The sequence below is a fragment of the Canis lupus genome, chromosome 19, assembly GCF_048164855.1.
Source record: "Canis lupus baileyi chromosome 19, mCanLup2.hap1, whole genome shotgun sequence".
Taxonomy (NCBI): domain Eukaryota; kingdom Metazoa; phylum Chordata; class Mammalia; order Carnivora; family Canidae; genus Canis; species Canis lupus.
The window spans coordinates 58,808,600-58,827,276 of NC_132856.1; the positions used below are offsets into that span (position 1 = coordinate 58,808,600).

Here is an 18,677-nt window from a genome sequence, read left to right on the forward strand (position 1 = left end):
TATATATATATTTATCTGAGAGAGAGGGCAGAGTGAGGGAGAACACAAAGGGGGGAGGGGCAGAGGGAGAAAGCTCCCCGCTGAGCAGGGAGCCTGAGGATCCTAAGGCTCCATCCCAGGATCCCAGGATCATGACCTAAGTTGAAGGCAGACACTTAACCAACTGAGCCACCCAGGTGCCCCTAAAAAACTGAATTTTAAATTTTATTTGCTCTTAATCAATTCATTTAAATTTAAGTAGCCATGCGGGCCTTATGGTTTCCATAATGGACAACACATGGCTAAAATTCACTGCTCCAAGGTGGGAGCATCTTTAAGACTGTTGACTCCCCAGGCATGTTATCTTGCACTGAGGCTGAGTGTCTCAAGTCAGGGGAGGGAGAAGAATAGGGTCAGGACCACCTGGGATCATGGAGCCACCATCCACCATCACAAAAGCTGTCCTGTGGTTTGGGGAATCATCCTCATCCCATGTGTCATGCATACAGCCATTTGTCAGACGTCATGGGGGCTGTTTGTGAACATGGTGGATGAAAGCCTGGGTCCCAGCCCTAAGGAGCTCATGGGACATGGGGAAGACAGATGATAAACAAGGAAACAACCCCATACAATGATTAGAGATGGAGAGTCCTATGATGGCAATAAATAGGGTGATGGGATGGGGGTGCATGTGGCAGGGACTCTGGCTGGGGATGGTCGTGAGGTGGGGCTCTCTGAGGAGGTGATGTTTGAGCAGGGGCCTGACAAGAGAAGGCGCTGGCCGTTGGGGCTATCTGGAGACAGGGCACTGCAAACTGGAGGTGTGGCGGGTGCAAAGGCCCTAGTTGGGAGGCCACCATGGATGGGGCGGAGAAAGCAAGGGGAGAAGGAGTAGGAAACATGGGCCAGTGGCTGGACCCCCCCAGGACCTTTGGAAAGGGAGGAAAATGCAAGTGATTGTCCTGAAACATTGGGAGTTTCACAGTAGTGCTTTTATCTTGGTAGAGTTCGCTCTGGTCAGTGCGGGGAGCTCAGTGTGGGCAGGGCGGACGGCACCTGGGTGGGGAGCGAGCCTCATCCCCAACCTCCTGGGCCTTGGGCCTACCCCCCCCCCCCCCCCCGTTTCACTGGTATCTGCCAGTGTTCCCCTGGGGGCAGAGCGGGTACCGCCCCAAGGGTGACAGCTGGAGGGGAAGGAGGGCTGGGAAAGGAGCTTGTGGACAGGCCTCTTCCTGCTCAAAATCAAAAAAGTCACCAGGAAATCAAGGACACTGGCAGGAGGCTGTCATGGTTGTGACCTTTGGAGCTCAGAAGCACTTCAGCTAACACTGGGAGCTTTGAGGGACTCAGCTGGGCAGAGGGGCTCTGGAGCACCCCCCTGGGCAGCCCCTGGGGAAGGAAGCTGGGGGAGGGAGTAGGAGGAAACCACCGGGAAACCACCCCTGGGCAGCCTCCACTCCGGAGCCCAGGACCTCTCCTGGCCCCTGCCATTGGAGGGACTGGGGCCCTGGGGCAGGGCTGTCTGGGAAACCCAGAGCTTCAGGCTTATCTCTGTAAATAAAACTGAAGATCAGAGTCCCCAGGGCAGGAGAGGGGGCAGGGGCCGCTGGCAAGGGGTGGGAGCAGTTCTGAACTGGAAAAGCCTTGCTGGGTGGAGGCCTGGAAGGACAAGGCTGTCCAACTATTTCCAGGCTGGGCCCTGTGTCCTCTGCAGACTCTCTGCCCGTCACCTCTTCTGAAGGCCTGTCCTGACCACCGTCCCAACAGAGGATCATCGGCAAATTTCTGCTCAAGTCCCATTGGGCTGCCAACCCTCATCCTTATCTGTCTCCTGTTCCTTCCTTCTGTGATCAGCTCCCTCCCTGCAGTGGGAGCTGAGAGAGAGAGAGAGAGACAGAGGAGAAGGGTGAGCAGTGTGGGGCACTCCCCAAAGGCACAAAACGTAAGTAAGGGACACCGAAAAGCTCAGCTGCAAAGATTCATAGAATTTTAATGCAACATTTAAAAAGCTGAGATGGGGATCCCTGGGTGGCGCAGCGGTTTGGCGCCTGCCTTTGGCCCAGGGCGTGATCCTGGAGACCCGGGATCGAATCCCACATCGGGCTTCCGGTGCATGGAGCCTGCTTCTTCCTCTGCCTGTGTCTCTGCCTCTCTCTCTCTGTGACTATCATTAAAAATAAATAAATAAATAAATAAAATAAAAAATAAAAAAAAATAAATAAAAAAAAATAAAAAGCTGAGATGAATGCAAAATCATCCACGATGAACAGCATAACAAGATTTTGAAAAAGGTAGGATCCGACCCTGCTCTGCTATGACCTTGCCTCACTCTCATCACCCTGTCAGCACCCCCCCTCCCCGTTCCAGTAAAATTTTGTTTTTTTGATGGTGCATTAACATTTTTATCCGGATGACTGAGTTTTGCGGCGCCTCTGTAAATTCCGCTTCCGAAGCGAGTGCCCCACTCGCCTCCCCCAAGCTCTGGCCCCGGAATGAGCGGAAGAACGAATGAATGGCCGTGTCTCTGCGGAAAACCAGGGCTGAGACCCGGAGCTCGGGCCCGCTCACCTCGCCACGCCCACCACGGCAACAGGCCCCGCCCACCCCCGCTACGCCCCGCCCCGCCAGAGATTCGGCTCCTCCCCCAAGCCCGGCTCCGCCAACCACAGCCAGGCCCCGCCCACCGTGCCCCAGGCCCCGCCCACAACCCCGCCCCGGGGCCCCGGACGCACGCCGCGCCAGCGCCTGTCCGCAGCCCTCGGCCCCCGCGCGCGTCTCGCGTCACTTCCGGGGCGGCGGCGGGATCGAGGCTCGTTTCCGCCCGTGGGGGTGCGGCGGCGGCGGCGGCGGCGCAGGAGGCCGGGCCGGGGCGCCGAGGGACCGACGGACGCACGGGCGGGCGGCCGGGAGCCATGGAGCGCGGCCCCGGGGCCGGGGGGCGCGGGCCGCGGCGGTGAGTGCCGAGCAGGGGCGAGCGCGGCGGCGCGGGGCGCCCTCGCTGCCGCCCGCGGCCGTTTGGGGAGCTGGGCCCGCCCCCGAGGCCGGGACGCCCCCGAGACCCCGCACCCCCGGGAGGCCGCGTCCGGGCTGTAGGGCCCCGCGGGGCAGCGTGCCGACCCCGCAGAGCCCCGTCCCCGCTCCTCTGGGCTCCCCGGCGTGGGGCGGGCGCCCACCCTGCTGGGGACGCGGCCCCCGGACTCTGCCCACCCCCGGAGCACCCGCCTCCCCGCCCCAGCGCGACACCCGGACCCGCCGCAGCGTCCCCTGGCCGAGCCCTGCTTCCTGAACGTCTCCCGGACGCCTCTGCCCCTTCGCGGGCGCCCTGCGGCCGCCTGGGACCCAGGGACGCCCGGGCGGGGGGGTCCCCCATGTCCGCGCCCGCTGCATCTCCAGGTTACAGCGGGGGACGTGCCGCAGCCCCTGACCCGTGGTGTGCATGCTCGGCCCAGGACTCCTCCAGCATGGAGTCCAGACTCCGCAGCAGGGCGCTGGGGCGCCGCCTGACCCACCCCTGGCGCCCTCTGGGACCCCTGTGTCCGCCCAAACGGGAGACCTGTAGTTCCTGGAACCCGCCGTCACCCCTGCGGTTTTGCTCTGCCCTGACCCCTGACCTCTGTCCCCCGGACACTTTGCACGTTTCAGACTGCAACTTCTTCAGGCGGCTTTCCCACCTGGACTGGCTGGGTGAGGTGCTGTCACAGTCCTTCGTATTTAGGTCATCCTAGAGTATTGCAGTTGCTTGCTTTCTCCTTGGTCCTGAGAACACCAGCAGCCTTCATGGGGCCTGACCGGGGTGGGGGTGGTGGTGGCGGCGGGAGTGTCCAGGGTGCGGGTGTGGACGCCACCACGGGGGCTCCGGGTGCCAGGGGTTTGTGTCCAGCGAGTGAAGCAGTGGGGTGTGCACGGCCCCGTCCGAGGCCCCGCTCTCAAGGCTCCCTCAGTGACGCTCCCAGATGACACGCAGGAGGTCCCAGGTGTGTGTGGCCCGAGGAAAGGCTGTCCTCCTTCCCTGTCAACGTGGCGAACTCTAGCTTCCCTCTTTTCTCTTTACTTCCTGTCATTTGCTCCGTTGTTCCGCCCGCGTTTATTGAGCAAGAGCAGACAGAGCTGTCCTGCCCTCATGGAGTTTCTCTTTGGTTGCCGTGGGGGTAGGAGGTGGTTAAACAGGTAAAGGCAAGCTGTGGTGAGTGCTGTGGAGACGGACGTGGAAGTGTCAGCATGGGGTGTTTCGACCTGGTTTGGGAGGCCTTTCCGGGGCGCTGGAAGGGAGATCCAAAGGGTGGACAGGACGGGGCAAGGGCCATCTGGTGAGATTGGGGGAGGGGGTCCCTGGCAGGGCTCTGGCTTGTCCGGGGAGAGCAAGGGGGTGGGGTACGTGGTGAGTGAGGCTGCAGGGGTTGACCTTTGGCAGGCTGTGGCAAGGGTCCAGTTTCTAGCCTGACAGTAGTGGGAGGCCAGGGGCATCCAGAAGAAAGGTAGTCTGCTAGGGTTTGTGCTGAGACGAGTGTGGCTGCAGGGGAGAGTGGGGGTGGGGGTGGGCAGCACAGAGCTAGGCGAGAAGTGGTATGGATCAGGTGCTGGTGGGGGAAGACGCATCAGACCCCCATGGAGGGAGGAGTCCTGGATGACATCTGTGTTTCCGGCTTGGGCAGTAGGGCTTGTCCACCTGGGTGTGCCCCTTCACTTCCCTGGGGCTGGGGGGCTCCTACCTGCCCCCTTGGCTCTCAGCCTGGCCTTCGTCCGGAAACCAGTCTTCACCGAGCTGTGCAAACTCCAGCCCCTCTAAGCCTCCCTGGCACCAGCGCAGGGTTCCTGTTTGGGTCTGGGTCTCGGAGAGTATGTTGAAGCAGCCTGGGCTTGGTTGACTGACGCTTGGGGTCCGATAATTATGTTTTGGGCAAAGGGAGGGCATCCTGTGCCCTGTAGAGTGTCCCATCAGCACCGCCCATTCAGTGCCAGGAGCATCCCTCCCCATTTGTCACAACTGAAAATGTCCCCGCATGTCGGCAAGTGTCCTGGGGGACAAACTCTCCTGCCTCTGAGAACGGGGCCGATAGACCCCGTCCTCTGGAAACTACCTGCGGGTACGGTGCGCAGCCCGCCTGGGGTTCAGGGATGCCTTGGCTTTCACACTCCCTCCTACTCCCCCCGGATGCCCTGAATCTGGGCAGATGCTGGCTGTGGCCCCTCTCCAGCCCTCAGTGGCACACGGCGGGTCCACCGGAGCAGGTGTGTCCCCGGGCCTCAGCCTGCTGTGTGCGCGGACTGTGTGGCCGTGGCCCAGAGCTGCCTGCGCCAAGGTGCTCCGCGGCTGAAACGGAGCTGTGAGTGTGTCTCCCCCGTCCCAGCCTGTAAGGAAGAGCCTCCTAAGTTAAGTGCTTAGGTCTTTCCCAAACCTGGGGTTTCGTTCAGAGCCTGCGTTGGCAGCTCCGTGGGGGATGGTAGCTGCCCTAGCGCTTTAGCTGTAGCCTGACTTCCTGGGCGCGTCTCGGAGCCACGCCCCCGTCCACTACCTGGCCCGGCTTACTCCCAGGTCGGTGAGGAGCCGGGTAGGTGAGGAGCCGGAGGGCACAGAGCCCGAGTCGGGGGAGCGGGCGCAGGAGCTCCTCAGGCGCCAGGCCCCCTCCCCCAGCCTGGCCCCAAGCACAGGGGAGAGCCATTGTCCCGCGCAGCACAGCCTGCCTTCCAAGCCTCTAGATGTATCCTGCTTTTGTTACCAGAGCCTTTGTTTGTTGTATGTCCCCTGCCTCTGGACGCTGCAGCGCTGGCCCCCGGGAGCGCGCGCTCAGGTCCCTCCAGGCAGCAGTCTGTCCTGGCCTTGGCTGCTCTGTGGCCCCTGGGGGTGGCAGATGAATCCTAGACAGATGGCATGGAGATGGGCTGGGGGGAGAGTCTGGGCCAGCCGTGTGGACAGGGGCCTGGGGAGGGTGACAGGGTATGTGTGGGCACAGAGCAGGGGGCTGTGTGGGGGATTGCTGGGGTGAGCCAGGGGTCTCATCGCCCAGCACAGCCTGCAGGCCGAGGCTGGGCTGACAGGTGGCAGACGTGGCAAGAGTTGGTGACCGCACGCCGAGGGAGGGTGCAGCAGGTGCTGGTCTGGTAGCTTTGGGTCCACCCACAGAGGGACCCATCCTGTGGATGACGAACTGGGCCCACAGGTCCATGGGGTGGAGGGGGAGCAGTTCGGGCAAGAGTGGACTGGGCCGTGAGGAGGGCCAAGAGACCTCCCCGTGGAACCCGAGGGAACCCCACCTCTCGCTCTTCCCCTGCAGGGTTTCCCTCTGCACGACGTGGAGATGCAAGGCTGCGAGGCTCCCGAGGGCTCGGCTTGGACCACGATGGGGCTGGGCTGCGGCCTCCTAAGGGGGCTCCTGTCTGGGGCGGTGGCTGGGGGTTGCCCTCCCCCCTGCCCGCGTCTCAGAGCACCCCCACCCCTCCCCTGCCAAGCGAGGCCCACCCTGGGGCCTGGCGCCCGCCATGAACGGCCTGTCAGTGAGCGAGCTCTGCTGCCTTTTCTGCTGCCCACCCTGCCCCGGCCGCATTGCTGCCAAGCTCGCCTTCCTGCCGCCGGAGCCTACCTACTCGCTGGTGCCGGAGCCCGAGCCGGGGCCTGGTGGAGCTGGGGCTGCCCCTTCGGGGACCCTGCGGGCCTCTGCTGGCACCCCCGGGCGCTGGAAGCTGCACCTGATGGAGCGTGCTGATTTCCAGTACAGCCAGCGTGAGCTGGACACCATCGAGGTCTTCCTGACCAAGAGCAGCCGGGGCAACCGCATCTCCTGCATGTACGTGCGCTGTGTGCCCGGCGCCAGGTGAGCCCACGGAACCGGGGCAGGACCCAGACGCGCGTGGAGGGGTAGATGGACCTAGTCAGGGTGGGGGGTGCCCGGTACGGGACATGCTCCATGCTCGGGCCTTTCGTTTCCTGCCAGAGGCAGCTCCCAGATGGCCAGGGCCCGGGTGAAGGCCCATCTGGCGGCGCAGGCACCCTGGGGGTTCTTGCCAAAGAGGGTGGCTGATGAGATTCTCCAAGAGCAGGCCCCACTCCACCCATGGCCCCGTGGGACCGCCCCAGGCCCCTCATGCCGGTGCCCTTCCAGACGCAGCCCCGTCACACGGATGAGTGCCAAGGCTCAGGGAGGCCGATCGCAGTGGCCGTCACCCCTGCCTGCTGAGGTGCGGCCCGCTTCAGGGTCTCCGCACTCACCTGCCCTGGGAAGGGCTTCTGGGTGCTGGGTGCTCAGTGAGGCCTCGCCATTCGCTTTGGGACCAGGGCACCCGAGGCCTGGCAGGTGGCTCGGGCCAAGTCTGACTCCTCATTAACAGGGTGTCCTTGGGGCTCTCCCTTAAGCACCAGAGCAGGAAAGAGGTGGGGCCTTCTAGGTGTTTCTGCCTTTAGACCAGACAGGGTTCTGACTCCACATCTGAGTACAAAGGGCAAGTTTTTGCCTTTTAGCGAGGCTGGGGCCCAGGGGTGCTGGAGGAAGAAGCCACTTGGAGTCCATTGGCCAGGATCCAGCCTGTCGGTGTGACCTGGGGCGGGTCCTGATCTGCCAGCAGCCTTGCAGGGCAGAAACGAGTGCCAGGGTTGGGGTCTGTAGGAGTGGGAAGAGACGCTGCGAACAGGGATTGGTCTTATTGTGGGGTAAGGGTGGGTGCTGGCTATCAAGAGGAGAAGCCGCTGTCTCATTCTCTGGAAGGTTCCAAGCAGCAGGCATACGTGTGTGCCATCCTTGAGCTCTCAGAGTCCCTCTAAAAGGAGTGATTCCAGAGGACAGCCATGGCCCAGAGGGAACGAACGTGGCGGTCACTGAGCTTGCTGAGCTCACACTGTGGGTCCACCCTGCGCTGAGACCCTGCCCAGTGGTCCCAGGGTTCCCTTCCTCTCACAGAGGGGACATCTAAGGTTCTGCTGCTGTCCCCTGCCCAAGACCTCACAGCCAGGAGGGAGTCTCCCTCATTAATATTCTTGTCTGTGGTGGTTGGGGGCCCAGGGGGTGTCCTATCCCCATGCTTTCTGACCTGTCCTCCCTCCGTCCCTGCCCCAGGTACACGGTTCTCTTCTCCCACGGCAACGCGGTGGACCTGGGCCAGATGAGCAGCTTCTACATTGGCCTGGGCACGCGCATCAACTGCAACATCTTCTCCTACGACTACTCTGGCTACGGCGTCAGCTCTGGCAAGCCCTCTGAGAAGAACCTCTATGCTGACATCGATGCTGCCTGGCAGGCGCTGCGTACCAGGTGGGCTTTATGTTGGGGTGGGGGTGAAGGCAAGGGGGCAAGGGGGAAGCCTAGGCTACGTCTGGGTGGGGCAGGCACCTCTCCCCTCCTGGGAACCCCTTGCCTGGCAGGGCTGTGGATGGGCCGGGGCTGTCCCTAGGGGAGTAAAGGTTCTGTCTGGAGGTGGGTGGTTGGAGGATGCGGACTGTGTAAAAAGACTCTGAGAGTCTCGGCAGCGAGGGAGCATTTGGTGTGCACGGTAGAGTGGGGCTGCTTTGTCATAGTCTCAGAGCTGGCCTGCGAGGCATGAGTAGCCACTCACTGTGGTCTCCTCTTGAGGTAGGGCTCCTTTGGGCCCTGGAGGATTCTGGAAGGTTCTAGAGGGCTCTGTCAGGAAGCTTGGTGTCTAGCACAGCCTTGGGGCCAGTGGGAGGCTAGGAGCAGAGGCTAGGTCCTCTTTGGGTTAGGGTCCCCAGGACATACCTGTGTGCTTGCCTTAGGGCCACCAGGGTCTGGGCCCACCTCCCTCCCTGGAGCCCCCATCATGCTCCTCATCCAGTTCCTGGGCAGCCCCCTCCCCACCTTATTGCTTATTCACTGAAGCGTACTAACTTGGCGTCTGAGCCCAGAGAATCCTTTGGAAGGAGGCCACCCTGACTCTGACCCTCCTGGAAGTAGTGGGGCCCTGCCCACTGCCTCCTTGGGGCTGCCCCATCTCAGCCCTGCCTGGCTGACCTGCCCCACCCGTGCCTATAGGGACCAAAGTCAGCTTCCCCTGGGGATGTGGGGACCCTGGTTGCCCAAGTGATGCACCAGGCAGTCCCTGCTGCAGGCCCCAGGAGTGGGGTCCCCTGGCACCACCCTGGCACTGGGGACCCATCCTGGGCGGCACGGTGCAGGTACGTGCTGCTCTTGGCTTCCTCAGCCCTTCCTTTTTTTTTTTTAAAGATTTTATTTATTTATTCATGAGAAGCAGAGAGACAGAAAGGCAGAGACACAAGCAGAGGGAGAAGCAGGCTCCATGCAGGGAGCCCAATGGGGGACTCGATCCCTATCCCGGGACTCCAGGATCCCGCCCTGGGCTGAAGGCAGCGCTAAACTGCTGAGCCTGAGCCCCCCACCCCCCCCCCGGGGCATCCCTAGCCCTTCCTGCTGTTCCTGCTGGCTGGGGGTGGCTGGCAGACTGGCACCCCACTCTAGGGTAAGGGGTCTGAGCTCTGTCCATCCAACCATCTGTCCTGCTGCCCACGCTGTGTTCCAGAGACCTGATCCCTTAGGGAAGATCAGTGGGAGGGCAGGAGGCAGGAGGCTTGGGCCCAAGTGGTGACCAGGGGCTGGGGAGGTCTGGGGAAGGATTGCCATGTGGTACCTATTGTGTTTTTCCAGTCGGAGATGTCCAGGTGTTAGGGCTGGACTGGTGCTCGGTGCCATGGTGGCTGCCCTGGTCCAGGGAGCAGGCTGAGGAGTGGCCAGGGTGGTAGACCAAGGCCAGGTGGTGTCCCTGAAGCCCCAGGCCAGGCAGTTGTTAATCTGGAGTGCTGCCAGGACAGAGACAGGTGTGGGTGGCCCCTCGGTAGACAGGGAGGTGGAATCTTGCCGCCTGGGTAGGCTGTACAGGTGAGATGCAGGAGGGTGTCCTCTTGGTGTATCAGGGTCCAGGTTTGTGGGAGGAGAATCATGGAGGCCTCTTCCGTGGGGAAGGTGGCTAGAGGGTCCCCATGCAGATGGGATTGGGCGGTTGGAGGCTGTGAAGCTGGCTTGGGGCTGGATCAACTGTGCTGGGGGTAGGGTGGGGTGCTAGGGGAGGTGTGGGGGGACGTAGATGGTGAGGGAAAGGGCTAGGGCCTGGATGTGGGAGTTGGTGTCGAGGAGGCAGTTCAGGACATGGCCACCATGTAGAGAAGGTGCCCAAGGAGGAGGTGGCGTCCACCCTGCAGGAGCCCGCATTCCTGCTCACCTGTGTTGTACTAAGCGCTTACCTGGGCATGCCAGACACCGAGGGGCTGCAAACTGGCTGATCAGATCGGGGACACAGCTACCGTGGTTTCCCATGGCCAAGGGGATGGGTGAGGGACAACTGGAGGAAGACAAGCCCCCTGTGTGTGGTACCAGGAGCTGGGTGTGTCCCTGGTCAAGTGTGTGTAGGGGACCGGGGGGGGGGGGGGGGCCTCAGGGCCTGCCCTGCCCCCCAGAAGCCTGACCATGGTCTTGGGGCCCTCAGCAGGGCCATTGCATGTGTGATCCACGTTGGTACTGTTGGTGAAACAGGGTTAGGGCCAGGTGGGGCTGCAGCTGGTGCAGCTGTCTGCACATCTGCCCAGGCCCTGCCTCCCTACTGAGCCGACTTGTGAGTTGTTGGGGGACAGGGGTGGGGAGTAGGGAGGATTGTCTCTGGACTCCACCCTGCTGCCTGGAGGCAGTGCAGGGATGGTGGGGGACTGCCCTAGGAGGGCAGGGGGTAGGAGGGGTGTGTGCGCAGCTTGCCATGGCTGCTGCTGGCTGTGGCTGATCCTGCTTCACTGCCAGGTACGGCATCAGCCCGGACAGCATCGTCCTGTATGGGCAGAGCATCGGCACGGTGCCCACCGTGGACCTGGCCTCTCGCTATGAGTGCGCTGCCGTGGTGCTGCACTCTCCGCTCACCTCAGGCATGCGCGTTGCCTTCCCTGACACCAAGAAGACCTACTGCTTCGATGCGTTCCCCAAGTGAGAGAGGGGTGTATGGGGGCGGGGGCGGGAGGTCAGGGGCGGGGCTTCAGCAGGGCGGGGCGCTGCTCTGAGCCTTGCCGTGCCCTGCCCTACAGCATCGAGAAGGTGTCCAAGATCACGTCACCGGTGCTCATCATCCACGGCACGGAGGACGAAGTCATCGACTTCTCCCACGGGCTGGCGCTCTATGAGCGCTGCCCCAAGGCCGTGGAGCCGCTGTGGGTGGAGGGCGCCGGGCACAACGACATCGAGCTCTACAGCCAGTACTTGGAGCGCCTGCGCCGCTTCATCTCCCAGGAGCTGCCCAGCCAGCGCGCCTAGCCTAGCCCTGAGCCGTGCCGGGACTTCAGCAATAAGGCGGCGCCTGGACCTCGCCCCCGCCCCGCCCCGGGGCTGCATGTGAACCCCCCGGGCACCCCAGTCCTCCGAGGCAGCTGGAGGGTAGGGGGTCGGGACCTGCCCCAGCCCAGGGGCCGTGGACGATGTACAGGCGCGGAGCTATGCTCTCCTTTCCTTTTGGAAGCAAAAAGAAGGAAAAACGTGAAAACGAATTAAAGATTTAAAATTTTAGGGTTCCTCTCCCTTTTGTGGCTCATGCACACTCTCCCAGGGCACAGCGAGTTGGATGAAGAGGCTGGGCTTCACTCTCAAACTCCCAGGACCCTTTGGCAGAAATGAAGAGGTCAAGTCACTGTCCCTGTGGCAGAGGAGATGGGGTCAGGGCCCCATTCGGAGTACACCTGGAGACTACTGGTAGTGTGGGTGGTGATGGAGCGGTAGGCAGCATTCAGACCCAGGACCCTCGCCTGCCTGGTGCCATGTGCGTCCTGGCGGGGGGATGGGGGTGGGGTGGGGGGTGGGCTCCCTCTGCTCTGGGGTGGCCAGGGCCCCTTCCCCTCCCGCGTGGTAGGCAAGGATGCTGAGGTCTGGGTGGCGCAGTGCGTGCCGTGTGGTTGCCAGGCTGCCCTAGCTGCCCCTCCTGACCCCCCGCCTCCCGGCACAGGAGCCAAGAGAGCCCACCCTGGACCAGACAGGTTCAGGGGCCCAGCGGGGCCTCCCCAGGAAAGGGGGCTGGGGCTGGGATTCGGGGAGCGCCGAGGGAGTCACCCGACAGCGTGTCCTCCGGGGATGCCGTTGAAGACAGGGCTGAGCCGGGGTCTCCCTGGACTTCCCCCAGCCCCCGGGGAGCCCTCTGCGCCGCTCCAGGGTGAGAAGTGGCCTGTCCTCCGAGGCGACTCTGCGTGTGTTGCGGCAGCAGGCGGTGGCCAGGCGGACACCCAGAGGGGCCGCTTCCACCCGCCCCGCCCCAGGCTTCCTGGGGGCCGCGGCCCCCTTAAGAGGGGGCGGGGCTTCGCCCTGGGGGCGGGGTCGCCGCCGAGGGGGCGCGGCCAGGGCGGAAGCGGAAGTGGCGGGCTCCGCGCGCCGCGGCGGCTGAGGCGACCGACCCGACCCGGGAGGAGGTGGCGGCCGCGGCGGTAAGTGGCGGCGGCTCGGACCCCGCAGCCCGGCCCGCGTGCCCCTGCGCGCCTCGGCCTCCCGTGGGGCGGCGTGGCCGGGGCGTGCGGCCGCTCTCGGGCCCGGGGCGCCGCCTGCTCGACGGGGCCTCGCCCGCCCCCTCCGAGCCCCACGGGCCGGTCCCGGCAATGGGCGGCGCCGCGGGCCCGAGTGGGGCCGGGAAGTGAACTCGCCGGAGAGGGGGCCGTGGGCCCCGCGCTCCTCTGCCCTCCGCCACAGGGCCTTTGCACAGCTTGGCTTGGCGGCCGACGCGCCGACGGGGCCCTGTGCTGGTGTTTCTCGGCTGCTCTGCCTCCAGCCCCGCCCCTTGCCGCAGAGCGTGTCGTCTTGGCCCCACCAGACCCCAAGCCCCCGAGATCAAGCGCTCCGCAGGCGCACGACGTTGAAAACACCTGGTTTAGAATCGGAACAAACATGTTTTCAGACGCACAGAGCAAGACCTGGCGCGTCGGGTGAACACCTGGCATCCCCGCCAGCCCGACCCCAGGGCGCCCGGCCCGGGCAGTCCTCACCTGTCCCGTGTGCGCGGGGACCTCCGGAGTGTGCACGCGGCGTGGCAGTGGCGCCTTCTCGCCGCGCAGGTGCGGGCCCGGGTCCTGATTGCCGGGCCGTCTCCTGTCGGTGGGAAGTCAGGTTCTTTCCAGCGTTTTTGTAGCACGCGATGCCCCGCGGACGATCCTCGCACAGGGACAGCCTTGTCCCCTCGACGCCCAAGGACACACAAGGAGGAATATTCCCGGACACCGAATTCTTCAGTGCAGGGCTGCTAGGTCAAAGGGCCCTTTCCCCAGGTCCCTAGCACAGGTCCTAGCCTCGAGCCCGCCCGACGAGGAGGGGCCCATGTCCCCCAGCCCCGACGCTTGATTTTGCAGACCCGGCAGGCGTGAAATAATATTTCATTGTAGCTTTGCTCGAGTTTCCTACAAGTGAAATCGAACACATCAGTAGTTTTGTCGGATTTATCTCTACATCGGTTATTTTTGCCACTCATATAACCCTTTCGAGACGGGGCAAGTCTGTATTTGCTGTAAACACGCACAGGTTTAAAAGCCATTTGCCATTCGTATTCTTCAGCCGTTTTTCCATTGAGTTGTTGGGAGTTATTGTTTTCTAGGAGCGCTTGACATATTAAGGAAATTAGCCCAATTCCCGTTAAAGGCGTTTTCCCTCCTACCCCTGGATCTATAATTTGGTTTTTGACTTGGACTGTGTTTTTTTCCCTTTGGTCTCTAAGAAAGTCATATTATTTCTGCTAAGCGTTTAAGATCATTATTAGTCACTATTAGTTTTTTCTTTTTTTTTTTTTTTTTCACTTACGGCTTTCTGCATTTTGTGTCACGCTCAGAAATATTTTCTCTATTTCAAGACTATAAAAACATTTGATGTATTTTTCTGGGAACGTAATGGTTTCTTTTTAAAATATATATTTAAAGGTTTGGTCTAAATCTGGAAAGTGCTTCTGGGAAGCAGTGCGGAGGGAACCCAAGCTGCTTTTCTTCCCAAATCGGTTGCCCCCCGACGACCCCATTTCCCTTTCCCTTTGCTGACGCACTGTCTTTAGCACCTGCTGGGCTCCCGAGTGCGAGTGCGTGTGACTCCGTGTTGTCCCGGCCCGCCGGAAGTCCACTGCCTTCTTTCCTGACCCTGCTCAGACCCCACCTCCCCTCGTTAAAGTCGGGAATGTTGTCCCCTCAGAACCCACAGCTGACGGGTCGCATGTCATCCTAGTTTCACACGACACTGCGTGACAGAGGATTCTGAAAGCTCCAGTACTTGTCCCTCCCCTGCCCCTGGGGGGTCACCCGGGCTGGGGCTGCCGTGTCCATAGTGCCCACCCATTGCACGTAAGGGATAAACTAAGGCCAGCAGCTGCGGCCTGTGGGGCCCGGGTCTGGGGCTCACCCTCAGCCTCTGGGGTGGGGGTCGGGCCACACGGGAGCCGTGACGGGGGAAGCCAGTGGTACGTTCCAGGATGCGCCCCCCTTCCTCTCTGCTTGGTATGGCCCATGGGCCAGGCTGCCTGGGAGAAGGGCCAACTTTCGGTTCTCCATTTTGTGGATTTTCCACAACACATGTGTTCACACCCGGCAGCAGCATTGTCCTGCTGCCCAGCAGGCGCCTGAGCACACGCACCGGGCAGGGCGCCCCCGGCTCCCGGACGCCTGATCCGGCTCAGCGGAGACCAGGCCCCCAAGGCCCCGAAGCACCCGGAGACCTGGGGGGGACACAGCCTGCGTGGGGGAGACACGTGCACCTGCCTCAGCCCCGCCTGGCCCCTCCGAGGGTCAGGTCTGGACCATGTGGACGCTACCCCCCCGGGGCCCGGGAGCCCACACTGGACGTCCCCAGGCTCCCCAGCCCCCCAGAGCCAGGCCGTCCACGCGCCTCTCCCTGCCCCTGACGACCCCGCTTCCCCCATCGCCCCGGCCCCCTGGGCTGGTGGGACCCACTCCACGGTCTGTGCCCGTGTCCACCTGAACTACAGGGCCCCGATGTTCCGGAGGGGCCAGACGTGAGACGGGGCCTCTGGTGGGAGCCTCCCCTGAGAGGCCCTGGGCACCCTGATCCAAGGCCCGGGTGCTCCCCCAGGGCCGGGTAACGGGGTGCGGAACCGACCTGGGGGCTGTGGGGCTTGGCAGGTGGGGGTGCCAGCCCAGCATCAGGATCCCCTCCCCTTACATCTCCGAGCTCCCGTCTCAAGCACAATCTCCATGATGACATGGGGCCCCAGGGCTTGCTGTCCCCATGGTCCCCACTTAACAAGAGGGGTCCTGGGCTCCCATGGTGCTCACACCACCTCTGGACACGGCTGTGCCCTGCGGGACCGCGAGCTCTGTGCTGCCAGACCCCCGTGCCTGGCACCAGGCCGAACGCAGACCGAGCCACGTGAGTGCGCGCAGCAGTGCTGGTGAGGCCTGGGGGCTCGGGGCCTGGCTGCCGTCACTCGGCTCAGAGGGGCTGTGCCTGGGGCCACCCCCGGCCCGCACCTCCCCACCCCGTGAGAGGAGATGGGTGGAAGGAAGGTCTTGCTCTCCCTCCGCAGGTCAGGTGGCCACCAGGGGAGCAGGCCTGCCAGACGCTCTGCACCCCGGTTCTCCCACAGCCCCGACCTCCCACCCTAGTAACTGTCCTCGGGTGTCTTCCTTCTTCCCATTAGAAACAGTTGCCACAAGGGGCGCCCGAGTGGGTGGGTCCATGAGGCGCTGGCCTTCAGCCAGGTCGTGACCCCACAGGGTCCTCAGATGGAACCCCAAGTGTCGGGCTCCCTGCTCCGCAGGCAATCAGCTGCTGCCTCTGCCTGGCTTTCCCCCTGCTTGTGTGCACACCCCACCCCCCCGGGCTTTCCTTGTCAAATAAATAAAATAAAAAAACAAAACCCTGCAACAATATACAGACACGCTTGATCCTCTTGGAGTATTTTTGGGGTTCCTTCTTAGGAGTGGAATCAGTGGGTCACAAGGCACAACACTGACAGTTTGACAGGACAGGGGGGTTAAAAAAAAAACCTCCGAGGTGCCTCCAAAGCGAGCTAACACCTCAGCGCAGCTCTTACCACTAAATAGGACCAACCCCTGTGGTCCTCAGAGAGACAAACCACTCTTCAGGTTTGTTTTAAACATTTATTTATTTATTTTTTAAGTAGGCTCCACACCCAGCACGGAGCCCGACGTGGGGCTCGATCTCACGACCCCGGGATCAGATCAAGTCCTGAGCTGAGATCAAGGATCAGACACTCCTCCCACTGAGCCACCCAGGCAGCCGCCTTCATGTTTGCTTTAAAATTTTTATCTTGCGGGTGCCCAGTCGGCTCAGTCCAGGGAGCGTGTGACTCTTGATCTCAGGGTTGTGAGTGCAAGTCCCGCATTGGGCACAGGGATTATTTAAAATTAACATTTTCATCTTGCAGTACTTTGGGGTTTACAGGAAAGAGTCCAGAGTCCAGCCACGTTCACTCACTGCCCTTCTGGTCAACTTCGTGTCAGAAGCAAGAAACGCCAGGTTCCTCATGTGCATCCAGGTTAAGTGCACCCCAGCCCCTCATCCAATCACCTGGGCTCTTCCACGAATGTCCTTCTCTGTCCCAACAGCCCGCGCACATGTCACCATTTTATCTCCTTAGTCTCTCAAAATCTAGGTCACTTGTTCAGTTATTCCGTGTTTTTCATGACCTTGACAGTTTTGGGGAGTGGTCAGATATCCTGTAAGATGTCCCCTACCCCGGCGGAGCTAGACAGGGGTTATGGGTGTTGGGGAAGAATGTGGAGTTGAGCTGAGTCTCGTTGTCACCTGCCATCAAGGGTCCCTGATGCTCCCCCGTGTCACCCTAAGGTTGACCTTGGTCTTGACCACTGGGCTAAGGTGGGGTCAGCTGGGCCTCCCCCTGGCTGCTCTGTTGTTTGTTTTTGTTTAATATTTTATTTGTTTATTCCCAAAAGACACAGAAAGGCAGAGACACAGGCAGAGGGAGAAGCAGGCTCCCTGCAGGGAGCCCGATGCGGGACCCAATCTCCTTGACCCGGGATCACACCCTGAGCCAAAGGCAGATGCCCAACCCCTGAGCTCCCCAGGTGCCCCTACTGCTCTGTTCTTTGGAAGCGAGTCCCTGAGTCCAACTTACATTTAAGGCGGGGGGAGATTTATTTAGAAAATAATTTTTCATATAGAAAAGCCTAGAAATGGACACATGGCCTGTAATTACACTGCTTTGAATCTGCTGGTATTTAAAGAGAACAAAAGGTGTGGAGGGCGTTGCCTGGGTGGCTTAGTCCATTAAGCCTCCTACTGCATCTCCACTCAGCTCTCGATCTCAGGGTCCTGAGTTCAAACCCTGCGTTGGGCTTCGTGCTGGGTATGGAGCCTACTTTTAAAAATTAAAAAAAAAAGGGCAGCCCGGGTGGCTCAGTGGTTTAGCGCCTGCTGTTGGCTCAGGGCGTGATCCTGGGGTCCTGGGATTGAGTCCCACATCGGGCTCCCTGCATGGAGCCTGCTTCTCCCTCTGCCTGTGTCTCTGCCTCTCTCTCTCTCTCTGTGTTTCTCATAAATAAATAAAATCTTTTATTTTTTTTATTTTTTTTAAAGATTTTATTTATTTACTCATTAGAGACACACACACAGAGTGTCCTGGCCAGAAGTAGGACTTGATCCCGGGACCCCAGGATCACGCCCTGGGCCAAAGGCAGGTGCTAAACCGCTGAGCCACCCAGGGATCCCCCAATAAATAAAATCTTTTAAAAAAAATTAAAAAAAGGAATAAAATACGCATGGATTCAAAAAAGAGTTGAACGGCAAAGAAAATATTATTAAAAGTACTAAAACAAAAAGTAAAAGTCTTTACTGTCTTAAGACAGGGCTAGCCCGGCGAGTTTACAGGCACACGCATGTTCACATACGTTCACATACATATACACACGCTGCAGCCTGGCTTCTGACCCTGCCCCGTGTGGGGCACCTTCCCTGTGGGCACAGAGGCTGGGGCATCCCTGGGCCACCGGTACCTCCACTCACCTGTGCGTTCCCTCCGTAGCCAGCCACTGCCCCTGCTCTGCCCTGACCTTGCAGCTGGGTGAGTGCCCCCTGACCTCGCCGGTGCCACCAGGGCAGGTTAGGGGCGGGAAGAAGGGATTGGCTTCGGTGGGGGGGCCCCCTGCGTACTTTCCTCAGACCCTCTGCTGCCTCAGCTCTGGCTTCTACCAGCCCTGGTCCCTTGAAGCGTCTTGGCGGGAACAGAGTAACACAGCAGGGCAGAGCGTGGAGTCCGAGTGGGTGGGGATCTTGGGGCACCAGGGCTGTTACACACGCTGGCTGCCCGGGGTGCTGCCCAGGGTGCGAGCGCACGGGCCCTGGCTGGAGCATGGGCCCCCGACGGGGACTGCTGCCTGCAGAGGGGCCGGCATGGCCCACACGTCTGAGATCCTGGTTATCGCCGGAGTGAAGCCTTGTCCCAGGCCACACAGCCTGCCGGGGACGCCCAGGCCCGCAGCCCTGACCTGTCTCCACACCCACGGGTGGGAAGGCACCGCCTCAGCCATCACCTCACTTCCCGCAGCCCTCTGCCCGCTTGCTGGAGGTTCCTTGCGCTTCAGCTCCCAGTGGGGCTGCCCCCAGCCCCTTCCTGCGCCCACCGGGGCCCTGTCCTGACTCCCCGCTGCCCTGCCCTACGCCTTGGCCCCTGCGTGCACAGTAAACATCCCTGGAAGGGAACGAATGGGTCCTGGCCTCCTTCCTGTCTCGCTGCTTGCCCCGCGCCTGGTGCCT

General features: G+C 61.6%; 1 protein-coding gene and 1 long non-coding RNA gene across 2 annotated transcripts; one reads left to right on the top strand and one right to left on the bottom strand.

Moving 5' to 3' along the window:
• The first annotated feature begins 2,791 nt into the window (after positions 1-2,791).
• On the top strand, positions 2,792-11,477 carry ABHD17A (abhydrolase domain containing 17A, depalmitoylase). The gene is made up of 5 exons (XM_072788012.1): positions 2,792-2,932; positions 6,252-6,788; positions 8,025-8,219; positions 10,725-10,904; positions 11,003-11,477. The coding sequence occupies exons 2-5, from the start codon at positions 6,457-6,459 to the stop codon at positions 11,226-11,228; spliced, it is 933 nt and encodes a 310-aa protein (XP_072644113.1). The 5' UTR covers positions 2,792-2,932; positions 6,252-6,456; the 3' UTR covers positions 11,229-11,477.
• On the bottom strand, positions 11,064-12,296 carry LOC140611166 (uncharacterized). Its single transcript, XR_012012492.1, has 2 exons — positions 12,015-12,296; positions 11,064-11,604 (listed from the first exon to the last, which is right to left on the bottom strand). It is a non-coding gene; the product is annotated as an uncharacterized lncRNA (long non-coding RNA).
• Positions 12,297-18,677: the final 6,381 nt, after the last annotated feature.

Coding starts and splice junctions, on each gene's coding strand:
- ABHD17A (XM_072788012.1), top strand. CDS start 6,457: ATGAACGGCCTGTCAGTGAGCGAGCTCTGCTGCCTTTTCTGCTGCCCA. Junction 6,789..8,024: donor CGCTGTGTGCCCGGCGCCAG/GTGAGCCCACGG, acceptor TCCCTGCCCCAG/GTACACGGTTCTCTTCTCCC. Junction 10,905..11,002: donor TGCTTCGATGCGTTCCCCAA/GTGAGAGAGGGG, acceptor CCTGCCCTACAG/CATCGAGAAGGTGTCCAAGA.